The sequence below is a fragment of the Hemitrygon akajei genome, chromosome 21, assembly GCF_048418815.1.
Source record: "Hemitrygon akajei chromosome 21, sHemAka1.3, whole genome shotgun sequence".
NCBI lineage: Eukaryota > Metazoa > Chordata > Chondrichthyes > Myliobatiformes > Dasyatidae > Hemitrygon > Hemitrygon akajei.
The window spans coordinates 32198973-32216024 of NC_133144.1; the positions used below are offsets into that span (position 1 = coordinate 32198973).

Here is a 17052-nt window from a genome sequence, read left to right on the forward strand (position 1 = left end):
CTACAACATGTCCATGGCACACCAATGACAGGCATATCTGGAGAGTTCTCAGGTAACATGGCAGATCTGGCAAATACACAAAATATAATTTCAAAGTGATACTTTGAAACCCTTACATCCAAAAAATAACAGAATAAAACCTGTCTTTAGTCATCACTACTAAACAAGTAGAAATAGTAGTCACCAACACACCTGGCACATTCCATTCTCTTTAAGAAATTTTAAGTATTTAAAAATATAACAACATAATTTTACAAGATTTCAGAATATTCATGGGGTTAAATTTTAACATCTTTCAATAAGTACCCACATTGTCAAAAATATTATATTAAGTCATCAGCATAACAATAAGGTTAAAATAAAAAGGACAAGCAATTATAGAGGTAAGACCATAAGTCATAGGAGCAGAATTAGGCCATTTAACCCATCAGGAGTCTGCTTTGCCATTCCATCATGGCCAATTTACTATCCCTCTCAACCCCATTCTCCAGTCTTCCCTCCATAATCTTTGCTGCGCTGACTGATCATAAAAAACTATCAACCTCTGCTTTAAACATATTCAATGATCTGGCCTCAATTGCCAGCTGTGGCAATGAATTTCCTCTGGCTAAAGAAATTCCACCTCAGCTCTCTCTTCTGGTCCTAGACTAATCCATTATAGGAAATATCCTCTCCACATCCATTATCTAGGCCTTTCAATATTCAATAAGATCATCACTTGCTCTCCTAAACTCCAGTGAGTACAGGGCCAGAGCTAAATGTGCCTCATATGTTAACCCTTTCATTTCCAGAATCATTCTCAGGAACCTGTTCTGGACCCTCTAAAATGCCAACACATCTTTTCTGAGATAAGGGTCCTAAACTGCTCACAATACTCTCAAGTACAGTCTGACCAATGCCTTATAAAGCCTCAGCATTACATCCTTGTTCTTATATTCCAGCCTTCTTGAAATGAATGCTTACACTGCCTTACCAACTCAACTTACAAGTTAACCTGTAGGGAATCCTGCACAAGGACTCCTAAGTCCTTTTGCACCTCTGATTTTGGAAATGTTTTCTAGTTTAGAAAATAGTCTATATCTTTTTTTCCTAACAAAGTGCAAGACCATACACATCCCTACACTATATTCCAAATATCACTTCTTTGCTTATTCTCCCAATCTGTCTAAATCCTTCTGTAGTCTCCTCGATTCCCCAATACCCATCTTCATATCAGTTTCAAACCTGGACACAAAGTCATCAATTTCGCCATCCAAGTCAATATGGAAAGAAGCAGTCCCAATACCGACCCCTGCAGAACATTACTAGTCACCAACAGCCAATCAAAAAAGAACCCTTTTATTCTCCGTGTCTCCTGCCAATCAGCCAGTCTTCTAACCATGCCAGTATCTTTCCTGTAATACCATGGGCTCTTGTTGAGAAAGGGTACACCAAAAAGATAGTTCATTTTCTGACAGCCCTTTAAGAAACTGAAGATAAACAGGAACACCAAGAATTGCTGTAATTGTGTGACCTTTTGGACAACTGCAAAAACTCAGTAATAACCATTTTTGGAATGAACTGTGTTCTTAGAAAATCTGAATGAGATTTATAAATCAAGACCAGTGTTAAAAATATTTATTTGATATTCAAATAAAAACTCTGCAACAGGGTCAAGGATCGGTCTAACAAGAGTGTTGAGAATGAAAGATTTCCTCAGGATTAAAGAGTAGCAGTTCTACTGGAAACAAGCAGTACAATGTGAAGCAGAAATACAAAAGGCTGCTTAATGCTTGGAACCATTGAGAACTTGAAAATGCCAAATCGAAGAAGAAGCAAGGTGAAATGACAAGAGAAAAAAGGGGGAGTAAGTAAGTATATGTCTTATGAACTATTCTAAAGATTTTGCTGACACTGCCCATAAAGAAGCTCCTGCCACCCCTGGCACAAGTATTGAACCCCGTTAAGAATTCCATTCCCAACTCAGTTTGTATTCAGCTTTCCTCCAAAAGATGTGCAAAGTTGATGAGAACTGATTAAACCTTCTGCCTCTGATCAATATTTCAAGAGGAGAACTTCTTTTGTTAATTTAGGGATATTGAGGAACTTTTACTTTCTTCAATAATTGGTATTCTGCAGCATTAATCTCAATATTGATGTTAATGATTTCAGGTAGAGGTTGAGCACCCTTAATCCGAAATTCCAAAATCCAAAAACCTCTGCAATTCGAAATTATTTTGAATGCTGACATGACGTCACAAATGGAAAATTCCACAAGGGGTTGGGAAGGTTTCTAGGCAATCAGCAGGAACCTGTGCATTACAGACAGTTCTGAGAAGTGACTTCACAGATATAATGAGCAGGTTAATGAAAAATAGAAAAACTGCATAAAATAAAATAAAAAATCTCAATCCTGCATTGAAAGAGCAAAGTGAACATCTGCTATTTCACAGCATGCTGAATATGAAACAAGCAAAGATCTATCACGAACTGAAAACTGAAGGTAATTGTGAATATTCATCAGGCTTGTTAAAGTAATTTAAGAAAAGGCACAGCATTAAGCTTTTAAAAATTTGTGGTGATAAAATGTCTACTGATTGTGAAGCAGCAGAGAAATTAACCAGTTTGCCAAGATTGTCATTAATGAAAATCCAACATGCCGATCAGCTGCATCAGTACATACGTGTGATGAACAAGTGTAAGATAAAGACAGTTTACCAGTAGCACATAAAATTAAGAATCAGAAATGGTGGCGATGCCAAACAGCCACTGAATGTCCATCTGGGTGGCTGAGGTACTGATAGCTTACCCTTCTGATGGTTCAATGTACACACTGTTGTTTCATGAACCAAAATTTATTAAAGATGTTATGTAAAACCTCCCCCTCTTGTTGTACTTTCTGTGGAACAGGCACTTGTTTGTAATTGAAGGTGGATATGAAGCCAATCACATCGCTGGAACCCAGTAATAGATGTGGTTGGGGACGGTCATTCAACTCCGACTGTCTGTGGATGACCCAGCTCCATCACGTCAGAGTGTCCCATTCCCAAAATACTGCATTATATAGATGCAAGTATTTCAAAATAAAAAAAATCCGAAATTTGAAACACTTCTGGCCCCAAGTATTTCGGATAAGGGGTCCTCAATCTGTAATTTGTTTTTTCCACTTGATAGTCCTGATACGAAGTTATCCACTTTCAATACAAACTCAGTTTTCTTTACTCTCTATAAATGTTGCCTTATCTGATTGGTATCACCAGCATTCTTTTGACTTCCGTTCTTCGTAACAGTTCAGACCTGCGTTTTACATCTTTGATATAGCCCCTTGTTTTCTAACAGCCTTTGTTCTTTCATCAACCATACGGTTTTGTAAACAGCTTAGCATGATGGCCAACTTGACCTCATTCATCAGAGATATGTTCTTTGTTATATCCATTCCTCCCACTCAGCCTTGCAACAAAAAAAAATTTCCCCCTGAATCCCTCCAGCATTTTATGTGAGTTGCTTAAAATTTCCTGACTTTATAGAATCTCTTGTGTTTATGACCCTTAAGAGTCAGAAGCATCCGTTTCTTCTTTCCACAAATGCTGACTGACCTGCTTTCTGCTTTAATTCAGGAAACTGATTTTCATGCAGGAGTAGCAACAATAATTTTCTACGGAAGGATGAGCTAAAGAGCAAATATAATTTTCACTTATCTCTGAAAAAGCTCAATACCCTTTAATGCTTGTGTTCAGTGCTGTCATGCTTACCATTGTTCCAAAAGGAATAGCCCTGGATGCATGATAATAGATCGCAATGAAATTTATGAAGAATGCAGTTCCACACACCATAGCTGGGATTAGAAAAGCCCCAATGAACATTTGTTTTATCCATCTTCTGCCTGTTTAAATGAAAAAAAACACACATTCAATATTAATTTCAGTCACATTAGTATTAAACTACAGTAAAAGATTTATATTTTCGAGTGAGCCTCCAACCCAATGGTATGAACATTGATTTTCCCATTTTCAAGTAACTTTCCCCATCCCCTTTCCCTCTTCTGGCTCCCTTCTTAGTTCTTTTCTTCTCCTCACTTGCCTATCACCTCCCCCGGTGCCCCTCCTCCTTCCCTTTCTCCCATGGTCCACTCTCTATTATCAGATTCCTCCTTCTTCTCCCAAGCCATCAGACTCCTCAATACCCAAAACCTGGACTGACACCAACTTACTGCCCTCTACTGTGCCTATTGTCTTGTTTATTATTTATTGTAATACCTGAACTATTTTGTGCACTTTATGCAGTCCTGGGTAGGTCTATAGTCTAGTGTAGTTTTTTTCCTTGTGTTGTTTTTACGTAATTCAGTGTAGTTTTTGTACTATCTCATGTAGCACCATGTTCCTGAAAAACGTTGTCTCGTTTTTACTGTGTACTGTACCAGCAGTTATGGTCAAAATGACAATAAAAAGTGACTTGACTTGAGCTTATTATCTTTTCCATCTATCACCTCACAGCCTCTTATCCCCCTCCCCCACCCACCTGGCTTTATCTATCACCTTCTAGTTCGTTCTTCTCCCCCAACCCCCTCCACAACTTTTCATTCAGGCTTCTTCACCCTTTCCAGTCCTGATGAAAGTTCTCAACCTGAAAATGTTGAATGTCTATTCATTTCCATAGATGCTGCTTGACCTGCTAAGTTCTTCCAGCAATTTGTGTTTGTTGCTCTGGATTTCTATCATCTGCACAATCTTATCCCTATGGTTTGTATTTTGGAGTCATATTCTTATGAACTAATGCAGGATAATATTAACTTTAAAAAAAAAGAATGGCAGTATCTAAATTTACAAAGCACCTCAAAGCCAAAGATGACTTACAATGCCTTACAGCTTATTAAGCATTTTCAACAAATACATTACCTGATGGAGACTGAACATTAGGGTCTCTATTTCTTCCTGGAGCAATTACACCAAGTTTCTTCTTATTCTAATTATTTTTTTCACTTACACCTGTAGCTCATCTCTCAGTTACCAAGCCTACCCATCAATTTTTCAGACCTCCATCTCGATAGCCCCTCTGCTCCTAACTTCTGCCACAAGGATGACTCAAGTTCTCCATACTTTTTCCCTGAACAAAGATTCTAGTCGGCTCCCTCCAAATTGCTCCAGGAATCATCAGAGCTCGTACTCTTCTATCAAGGGCAATTTGTACAAAAGGGTGAGCAACAGCTGCAAACTCAAACCCAGCAGTAACTTCTGCAGAGGGGAGGAACTATAAGTTACTACTCTGGGGGAAATCAGAATATTACAGGTGCTTTAGTGATGGTTGGTACCAGTGTATTATGATATTTATCAAGCAAAAAAACTTTCTCTTTTAATGACTTATGGCAAAATTTGAGGGGAAACTATCACATTATCAGTAAGTAATAGCATAGGTTTTTTTGTAAGAAGACAGGAGTTCCACTCTGCTTTCTGACACTACAGGTTGAATGGCCTCATGTACTCATACAAATGAATTATTATTTGAGATATTCTGTCTCTGCTATCAGTTACATGTTTTCAACATAAAACTGAAGGTAGCTTCTGGTAAGAATGTATGCACATTTAAATTAAAAAAACTATCTAAAAAAATGGTAAGACTTAGAAAAGTCACTATTTCCAAGCTATGCTTAATACAGCACGAGTTAATAGGAAAACCTGTATTTTCCCCATGTCTTTGCCAATCGGGCTGTTAGAAACTAGGAGAAAATTAGTGCACCTGCACCACCTAGTGGGATGAACAAGTACTGATATTATTGTGATTAGAGTCATAAAGCACATAAACAGACTCTTCAGCCAACTGGTTCATGCCAATCAAGATTCCCATCTGAGCTAGTCTTATTTGCTTCTGTTTGGCCCGTATCTCTCTAAACCTTTCCTATCCATGCAGCGTCCAAGTTCTTTTTAAATGCCGTTCACGTAACTCTCTCAACCACTTCTATAGCACATTCCATATACTGACCATCCTCTGGGTAAAAAAAAAATGCCCCTCAGGTTTCTACTAAACCTTCCCTCTCTCATCTTAAATTTATGCGCTCTAGCTCCTGATGCACAAAGCCTGGGAAAATGACAGTAAGCATTCACCCTATGTACACCCGTCATGATTTTATACACAGGAAGTAAAAAACTGTAGGACCAAATTCAAATATATTCTAACAGTCAAGAGCATCAGCATTACGTCAGTGATGTCTATCTGAAAAATGGCTTTGTAAAACATGCAGGTATTCAAATGACTTCTTCCATGTTTATAATTAGCAATTTCAATCAGGGTTACATGCAATAAATGCAAATCTTGTGTTAACAAAATCCAGCTTTTCTTTACATTATCTCATTTTTGTCAATGTCACTTGACAGAAAGCCAATGTTGTTTAGTGTTATGACAAGGCTTGCAACTCAAGTAACAGAATAGCCTGATAAGTCACCCCTTTTCTTTAACTATCACCTCGCCACTATTGCAACAGTTCCAGTCACCTATTTATAGGAAGGATGCCGTGGCTTTGAAGAGGGTGCAGAAGAGGCTAACCAGGATGCTACCTGGATCAGAGGGCATGTGCTATAATGAGAGATTAAACAACTTTGGTTTGTTCTCCCTGGAGCACCAGAAACTGAGAGGATATCTGATAGAGGTTTATAAGATTATGAGAGGCATCAAAACTGACAAGACTCAGGGATGTGTGTTTAGCCCACTGCTTTACTCTCTCTTCACATAAGTGTGTGGCAAGGCGCTGTTCACATGCCAACTATAAATTTGCTGAAGACACAACTATTATTGGCAGAATCTCAGGTGATAATAAAAGGTGTACAGGAGGGAGATAGATCAGTTGGTTGAGTGGTGTTGCAACAACAACCTTGCACTCCATGTCAGTAGGACCAAGGTATTGATTGTGGGGTTTCAGGAAGAGGAAGCCAAGGGAACACACACCAATCCTCATTGGAAAGGGTGAGAGGTTTCAATTTCCTCAATGTCAACATCTCTGAAGATCTATCCAGGACCCAACACATCAATGCAATTACAAATAAGACATGACTCCAGCTGTATTACATCAGGAGCTTGAGGAGGCTTAAGTATGTCACCAAAGACTCTAGCAAGTTTCTACAGATGTACCATAGAGAGCATTCTAGCTAGTTCTATCACCATCCGGTATGGAGGGGCCACTGTACAGGATCAGAAAAAGCTGCAGAAATGTTGTAAACACAGCCAGATTAATGATGGACATTAGCCTTCCAAGCATCTAGAAGACCTTCAAAAGGTGTTGATGCCCCAAAAAGCCAACATCCATCACCCAGGACATGCCCTCTTCTCATTGCTACCATCAAGGAGGAGGTATATGAGCCCGAAGGCACACTCAATTTTTCAGGAGCAACTCCTTCCCCTCTGCCATCAGATTCCTGAATGAACAATGAACTCATGTACACTACCACACTATTTTTTTTTCTTATTTTGCTCTCTTTTTGTATTATTTAATTTATATTAAATATTTAACTTATCATTATTTAACATAGACACACACATATACTTGCTGTAATTTATAATTTTTTTATGTACTGCAATGTACTACTGCTGCACAACAAATTTCTAGACATATGCTAGTGATATTAAACCTGATTCACAGATAGAGTAGACAGACAGTATCTTTCTCCCTAGGGTTGAAATGTCTAATACCAGAGAGCATGCATTTAAGGTGGGAAGGGGCAAGTTCAAAGGAGATAAGAGAGGCAAATTGTTGTTACTTTTAAAAATGCAGAGTGGTGGGTGCCTGGAATGTGCTACCTGGGATGATGGTAGAAGCAGATACATTAGGGACTTTAGATGTTTAGATAGGCACTTGAATGTGAGCGAAATGGAAGGATATGCATATTGTATTAGCAGAAGCACAACATTGTGGGCTGAAGAGCGTGCTCCTGTGTTGTACTGTTCTATGTTCTCTTTGGAGAACAGGAGGATGATAGGTGACTTGATAAAAGTGGATAAGATGATAAGAGGCATATATCAAGTGGACAGCCAGAGATTTTTTTCCCCAGAGCAGAAATGGCTAAAACAAGAGGGCATAACTTGGTGTTTGGAGGAAAGAATAGGGTTTCTCTTTTTTTTTAAAAAACACACAGGGAGTGGTTAGTGCATAGTGTGGAGGTAGAACTAGATACATTACTGACATAAGACTCTTAGGTAGGCACATGAATGACAGAAAAATGATGGGCCACATGGGAGGGAAAGGTTAGATCAACTTTGAAATAGGTTAACATCATGGGCTGGGGAACCTGCATTGTGCTGTACTGTTCTATGTTCTACATTGTGCTTGTATCTGACTCCACTACCTGTTGTGGCAGTATGTTCCTGATATTCTTTTCCTCAATCCTTTTTAAAACTTCCCCACACCGTATACCTATATCCTTCGGCTCCTGATACCCTTAAAACGAGAAAGAGAGTTTTACTATTTATCTTATTTATTCACTGAATTTTCCAATGCTGTAGAAGAATATAAATCAAGATGGAAAGTTTGACAGAGAGCTATCAGATGAATGTAATCCTGATAAGTGCAAGATGATGCATTTTGGGATTTTGTTGGACAACAGTAGAGGAGGCAGCACCATATTTGATTGCAGACTAGGAAGAGTCTAAGGAATACAAAGACTGAAACTGCACATGCTCACAAGTAAGTAAGGTGAAAAAGATTGGTTAACCAAATGTACAAATGGTTGTGTGGAAATATGGGGAGGGGGCACTAAACACAACTAATATTTGGATAGGGGGATAAATATCAACAAGCAATAACGAAGTGGAAGCTCCAATCTGAAAAACAAAGAAGATCTGTGCTGGAAGGCTAAGAAAGACTTGTTTATCAGTAACAAGTAAACAAAAACTTGGATAGAGGGGCACGTCAATTTCACTCTTTTAGTTCACATATTAATTGGTTAATAGTGAAACACCTGAAATACAAATACAACCTGTATACCCAGGAGGGAAACTGGGAAATTGCAAAAACATCAGACATTTAAAGTACCTCCTTGTCGAGCATACAGACTCCCTCCAAAATAGCCATTCAGCGGTGATGTTGCAGCAAACACAAATATCGCTGTACTTAGCATGGACCCTCTCCTGGAAAGGGGGGGGAAAAAATCAGAAAATGGATAAGAGCTCATAACCGAAGACATTTGTGAGTAACATGTATTTTTCATAGAAACATGAAGAAAGGTGCCTCATGAAATATTAAATGAATGACTTGATTTTCTCTTGGAATTTAACTTCCCCCCCACCCCCCCCCCATAATTCCATGCTACAGCTACTTGTATTCTTTATACAGATACAGTGCTGTGCAAAAGTCTTAGGCACCCTAGAATTTTTATATAAATTTTGTTTCAGGTTTTTATTTTTTGTCTTCTGCATTAGTGTGTCAGTATAAAACAGCAAATTTTAGATTTAAAAACAATCATTTGATTTGGTGATCAGGTCAGAATTAATGGAATCCTCAATGCTGAGAAGTAGGAGCAGATCATGTAGGCGTCTGATTGGTCCCAATTTCATTCTGCAGCAGGACAATGACCCTAAGCACACAGCAATGGTCATAAAGAAGTACTTTCAGCAAAAAGAAAAACAAGGAGTTCTGCAGCAGAGCCCTGATCTCAACATCATTGACAATGTCTGAGATTACCCGGAGAGACAGATGCAAACCAAAGCCTGCAGAATTGTGGTAGCTTCTCTAAGATGCTTTGAACAACCTATCAGCTGATTTTCTAATAAAACGGCACAACAGTAAACTTAAGAGAATTGGTGCAGTTTTAAAGGTATTGATTTGATTTTGTTTTTTTACTAGTTACTGCTTTTCATGGTAAATTTTTTGATATTTAGAAACTTTTCATTATTTTTGACAGCATCTTCACTTTATGTGCCTGAGATTTTTGCACAATACTGGATATTTCTTGGTACAACTATAAGAACATGATAAAGTAAGAGTACTTCATAGGCAGATGGTTTTCACTTTAGCTAACAGTCAAAATTAGTATATTTAATACATAAACCACCAATGCCAAAATCTGGCTCCAGCACAGATGATGGGATGACGATCAGATTTAACACAAGTATACAGATCATGACTGATTTTAACAGGGCAAAAAGAGAAATGTTCCTGTTAGCTGATGATTCAAGGATCAGGGGGCAGTTTGAAGCTTTGGATAGAAGTAGCAAGATAAAAATATAAAGGCACCAGTTAGGAAGTGGAACTTACTGCTTGTAAGGGTGACAATAGAATCAAACAAATTTTGATCAGGAATTGAGGGGAAATAATTTGGAGGACCAAGGAAGGAATGGGGGATTGTTATTGCCAGGGTTGCTGGGACTGGAACCAGTACAGATATAGTGGTCAGAACAATTCTCAGTGTTAAAATGATTCTATGATTTCAATCAGATCAGAATTTCACGATCTCCCTTCCCTGCAACAGAACACTAGTCATCTGAAGTAGCAAACAGCTGTTTGAGCAACTGACTTAGAACAAGCTTGGCTTGAACCCAGGACCACCCTGATTTATACAGTTCAGCATTGGAAACAAGTCTGTGAACCACCAGGAACATCTCACAATAGATATTATTAAGATAATTAAAGACCATAAGATATAGGAGCAGAAGTAGGCCATTTGGCATATCGAGTCTGCTCCGCCATTCAATCATAGGCTGATCCAAGTCTTCCAGTCGTCCCCCTTCTCCCCATACCCTTTCATGCCCTGGCTAATCAAGAACCTATCTAACTCTGCCTTAAATGCACCCAATGACTTGGCTTCCACAGCCACTGGTGGCAACAAATTCCACAGATTAACCACCCTCTGACTAAAGAAATTTCTCCACATCTCTGTTCGAAATGGACACCCTTCAATCCTGAAGTTGTCCTCTTTTGTCCTAGACTCCCCTACCATGGGAAATAACTTTTTCATATCTAATCTGTTCAGACCTTTTAACATTCAGAATGTTTCTGTAAGAGCCCCCCTCATTCTCCTGAACTCCAGGGAATACAGCCCAAGAGCTGCCAGACGTTCCTCATACGGGAACCCTTTCATTCCTGGAATCATTCTTGTGAATCTTCTCTGAACCCTCTCCAATGTAGTATTTCCTTTCTAAAATAAGGAGCCCAAAACTGCACACAATACTCCAAGTGTGGTCTCACGAATGCCTTAATGAGCCTCAACATCACATCCCTGCTCTTTTATTCTAACCTCTAGAAATGAATGCCAACATTGCTCCATTAACCTGGAGGTTAACCTTTAGGGTATCCTGCACAAGGACTCCCAAGTCCCTTTGCATCTCTGCATTTTGAATTCTCTCCCCATCTAAATAGTCTGCCCATTTATTTCTTCCACTAAAGTGCATGACCATACACTTTCCAACATTGTATTTCACTTGCCACTTCTTCGCCCATTCCCCTGAACTACCTAAGTCTCTCTGCAGGCTCTGTTTCCTCAACACTACTCACTTCTCCACCTATCTTTGTATCATTGGCAAATTTAGCCACAAATCCATTAATCCCACAGTACAAATCATTGACATACATCATAAAAAGCAGCAATCCCTGAGGAACTCCACTGGTAACTGGCAGCCAGCCAGAATAGGATCCTTTATTTCCATTCTGTTTTCTGCCGATCAGCCAATGCTCCACCCATGCGAGTAACTTCCCTGTAATTCCATGGGCTCACGTGCAGCACCTTGTCAAAGGCCTTCTGAAAAGCCAAGTGCACCACATCTCCTTTGTCTACACTGTTTGTAATTTGCTCAAAAAATTGCAGTAGGTTTGTCAGGCAGGATTTTCCCTGTCTTGTCATGTGCCTCCAGGTATTCTGTAATCTCATCCCTAACAATCAATTCCAACAAGTTCCCAACCACTGATGTCAGGCTAACAGGTCTATAGTTTCCTTTCTGCTGCCTCCCACCCTTCTTAAATAGTGGAGTAACATTTGCAATTTTCCAGTCATCCGGTACAATGCCAGAATCTATTGATTCTTGAAAGATAATTGTTAATGCCTCTGCAATCTTTCCAGCTAGTTCCTTCAGAACTCGAGGGTGCATTCCATCAGGTCCAGGAAATTTCTACCCTCAGACCATTAAGCTTCCTGAGCACCTTCTCAGTCGTAATTTTTACTGCACATACTTCACTTCCCTGATACTCTTGAATGTCCAATATACTGTAGATGTCTTCCACTGTGAAGACTGATGCAAAATACACATTCATTTCCTCTGCCATCTCTGCATCTGTCATTACAATATCTCCAGCATTAATTTCTATTAGTCCTATATCTACCCTCAACTCTCTTTTACCCTTTATATACCCTTTAAAAATTTTTTTAGTATCTTCTTTGATATTAGTCGCCAGCTTCCTTACATAATTCATCTTTTCCTTCTCAAATTTTTAAAAGCTTCCCAAACCTCTATCTTCCCACTAGTTTTGGCTTCCTTGTATGCGCTCTCTTTTGCTTTTACTTTGGCTCTGATTTCACTTGTCAGCCACTGTAGTGTCCTTCTTCTATTCAAAAATTTCTTCTTATTTGGAATTTATCTGTCTTGCACTTCCCTCATTTTTCACAGAAACTCCAGCCACTGCTGCTCTGCTGTCCTTCCTGCTAGTGTCCCTTTCCAGTCAACCTTGGTCAGTTCCCCTCTCACACCATTGTAATTTCCTTTATTCCACTGAAATACCGACACATTTGAATTTAGTTTCTCCTTCTCAAATTTCAAAGAGAACTCAATCTCTATTCCCTAAGGGTTCCTTAACCTTAACTCTCTTATCACCTCCGGATCATTGCACACCACCCAATCCAGCAAAGCCAATCCCCTAGTGGGCTCAACAACAAGTTGTTCTAAAAAGCCATCCCATAGACATTCTACAAATTCTCTCTCCTGAGGTCCAGTACTGGCCTGGTTTTCTCAATACACTTTCATGTTAAAATCACCAATGATTACCATGACATTGCTCTTCTGGCATGCCTTTTCTAACTCTTGCTGTAATTTGTAATCCGAATTTCATGCATTTCAGTTTTGTTTTGATCTTTTGATAAAATAGCCAAGCAATGGTAAATACTAAAAACAAAAAAAAAGTATTTTAGTGACACTATAAAAAAATCCAAAAAAGGATCCAGTGCCTTGCATAACATCAATACTACTAATAAAAATTGCATGCAGTATCCAAGAATAGAAAAGATAGCAGTATTTTAAGCCAATTAGGAAAACGTGAGTTAAGGTCTCATTTTTCAGCCGCAAATCTTGCACAGTAAGCGTCAAGCAGCACTTGAACACCTCCAGTACTTGGGGTCAACCATGGATATTACATCCTAGTTGTTGATGTGATACACAAGCCAGGGCAGTGTGATATGGAGAGTAAGCTATTGCCCATGCAGCAGGCTCCCCCTCTCCACGCAGCTGATGAATTCAAAGGAACAGCAGAGACCAATACAGTCTGGCACTACAGCATTGAGGCACTAAAGACAAGGATCAGAACCAAGTAACTTTCATGCATCAACTTTGAAGCCATGTCCTTTTCCCTTTGCTCCATGACACCATGGTGAGCTATGGGGATCTTGCTCGCTGACCACTATGATAACTCGAGCAGCTATCTGGAGTATCTCAGTGATTCTTGCAATGGCACACTTCTTAGCACAGGAAATGGGGGTCAAAAGTGGTCTTCCCTGGCTATTGCACTGCTACAGTCAGCTAAAAGAACAGGGGCATGTTACAGCATCTCAGCAGCACAATTCACCTCATATAACGCTGTTTAGTGCAGCATGTGGATGTGTCACAGATCTCTGGTGCCTGCTGTTGGATGGTACAATAAGCAATCCCTAATAAAATCCATATTTTGCTTGTTACTGAAATGATGGAAACCAATTTGTATGAGGACAGCAGTGAAGGCACATCAATAAGATTTATGTTCACTTATTATAAAAATATGAAACATTAAGGGCGTTTCCTGCTCAGCATCACAAACTGACTGAGGGAAGTTGGAAAGGACACACATTAGACTCCAAGAACTTATGCAAACTACTTCCTTACTTAGATCTATATAAGCAATTTGAATTTGTGTTGTTTCCAGCTGTCACTGGTTCCCAAGATTTCTGTTCCAAATTGACCTTTCCTATGGATTCATTATTTACCTTACTCATTCATCTGTAATTATTCATTTGTACCAGTCTTCTGAGGAAGCAACTGAAGGTGAGGGCAGAGAATTAATTAACCAACTGCACAAAATACAGTACCTAAATTCATTGTCTTTGGGCCAGGAAGCTTTGTTTTTTTGCTAAGCTCATTTTTCTAAACACTGGCAGCTGCCACCACTAAGGATCATAGTGTTGTTTTTGAGTAAGTTAAACTTCCAACTAATATTCTTTGTTTAGCTTCTTGTCATAAACAGAAGTCATTCCTAAGTTCTTAATGTAAATAGCAAACAGTAATCAGTTTGAAGTTAAAAACAAGTCTTTGAAAACAAGCACTACCTATAGAGCCATAGAATTGCTGGTCCACAGCACCTGGTCTAACTGCTGAAGAGGTGCAGTACAAGATAATGGGTTATTTAATTTGGCATATTTCAAACTAGACAAGACTGGCTAAGGTGCTTAGTTCAAGGAAGTTTGCAGAGTAGTTTTTTATAATTTAGCATATCAATAGTTGATCTATTAACAAGTTTAAAGTTCAAAGTAAATTATTACATATATATCACCATATAAAATACTGAGATTCATTTTCTTGCAGATATTGACAATAAATACAAAGGACAATAGAATTAACGGAAGACAACCAATGTGCAAAAGACAACAAGCTGCAAATACAAAAAGAAAAAATAATAATAATAATATAAATAAGCAATACCAAGAACATGAGATGAAGAGTCCTTGAAAATGACTATATTTTGTGGGAACAGTTCCATGATAGAGTGAGTGAAGTTATCCCCTCTGGTTCAAGAGCCCAATGGTTGAGGGGTTAATAACTGTTCCTGAACCTGGTGGTGAGGGTCTTTCCTGTACCTCTTTCCTAATGGTAGCAGTGAGAAGACTGCATGGCCTGAATGGTGGGTGATGTTTGATGATGGATCCTGCTTTCCCATGACAATACTCTGTGTAGATGTACTCACGGATGGACAGGGCTGTATCCACTACCTTTTGTAGGCTCTTCCATTCACGGGTATTGGCGTTTCCATACAAGGCCGTGATGCAATCAGTCAATATTCTCTCCACCACACATCTCTAAGTTTGTCAAAGCTTTGGATAAGCAAACTATTCACAAACTTCTATGGAAGTAGAGATACTGCTGTTCTTTCTTTGTAATTGCACTTACTTGTTGGATCCACAATTGATCCTATGAACTGATAACACCAAGAAATTTAAAGTTGCTGATCCACTCCACCTCTGATCCCCCGTTGAGGACTGGCTCGTGGACCTCTGTTTCTCCTCCTGAAGTCAATAATCAGTTCCTTGGTCTTGCTGATATCGAAAGGTTGTTGTTGTGGCGCTACTTAGCCAGATTTTCAATCTCCCTCCTATATGCTGATTCAACACTATATTGATTCAGCCAACAACAGTGGTGTTGTCAGCATACTTAAAAATGGTAATGAAGCTGTGCTTAGCCTCACAGTCATGAGTACAGAGTAGAGCAGGGGGCTAAGCACACAGCTTTGTGATGCACCTATGCTGATGGTGATTGAGGATGGGGCGTTAATAATCCAATCTGAATGGGGTCTGCAAGTGTGGAAATTGAGGGGTTCAGATGCACAAGGAGGTATAAGTTAGAAAGTTTGTGCGCTCAAAGAGTCAGCTTCAGAACATTAATTGTGGGCACCTGGGATCCCTTGTCTCCATAAACTTTTAGATCACTATGTTAAAAGGTATCTGAAAAAATATCACACATGAAATCACCCAAGTGGCAGAGAAAGGACAAAAATGTAGACACCATTTCAGACTTATTCAGAATAGTTAAAGAACATCAAGAAAAATTACAGAAACACTAGAATCCAGACCTCTGCCTTTGACATCTGTGATGGACGACCGATTCATCTACAGCTCGTGGGTATGTTTTTTTGGCTTGTAGGAATCGTACCTTGTTTTGAACAATCAATCGAGTTTTAGAAACGATATGCAATCTAGAAGTCTTTTATAAGATAGAAATCCTCTGAGTTTTAAATGCATTTTAAGAATTTTGTTTGGATTTAACTATTTAACTGCGTATCACTGAAAATAAATGAACTGTGTTTGAACTACTTTGTTAGCTAGTACTATCTCATTGTTGGGGGGGCACTGCTTAAATAGCAGGTATTGGCAGCAAACTCATCTTGGATGATTGACAGAAAGAGAACTACTCTTTAAAGATTAGGTAGTTACAGTATAACATCCCTTTTATGAGGGCACCCTTATATTGGATAGGTCTTAAGATCTTCATTTGAATTTAGAACTCGGTGGTCAGCAAACCCAATACCATCACAACATACAAGTTGGTTTCTATGAAAACCTGGGCCAGAGGGATGTTTAAAGGCCAGTCGCTTAAAATTATTTTGAAATTATGAGGTTCTTTTCAAATACAGCAACATTCCTACCATTCCTGGGCTGCCAGCAACTGTGCTGGAGGCAGATATGATAGGGTCTTTTAAGAGACTTTTGGATAGGTACATGGAGCTTAGAAAAAGAGAGGGCTATGGGTAAGCCTAGTAATTTCTAAGGTAGGGACATGTGCCGCACAACTTTGTGGGCCAAAGGTCCTGTATTGTGCTGTAGGTTTTCTATGTTTCTATAAAATATTGCACACATTTTGGACTAATCATAATGTAGCTAAATAAGGACACACTACAAATCCATTTCCATAGCTTTCCCTTCAGGTCACACTTTTTCATCCCTGATCACTTCATTTTCCCCCCTCCAATGACATTTATCCTGACCTCAATACAAATCAGGTCTTCAAACATTCACCCTCCAACCCGAGTGCCCTAACTGGGTGGCAATGGAGTTGAGCTCCACTAAAGAATTATCTATATCTGCACTTCTTGGCTCTGCACTCCCTAGCAGTCTGCCCAGATCAATAGCTGATCCTCTTGTTAGACAC

At 39.1% G+C, this 17052-nt stretch overlaps 1 protein-coding gene across 1 annotated transcript in view; it reads right to left on the reverse strand.

Moving 5' to 3' along the window:
- Positions 1–17052, reverse strand: part of tm9sf3 (transmembrane 9 superfamily member 3) — an 89383-nt gene that overhangs the window by 17462 nt on the left and 54869 nt on the right. The window contains exons 8-9 of the mRNA XM_073025103.1: positions 8996–9090; positions 3732–3862 (exon numbers count right to left, since the gene is read on the reverse strand). Of these exons, the coding sequence (XP_072881204.1) occupies positions 3732–3862; positions 8996–9090 (226 nt within the window). The remainder of the gene's footprint in view (positions 1–3731; positions 3863–8995; positions 9091–17052) is intronic.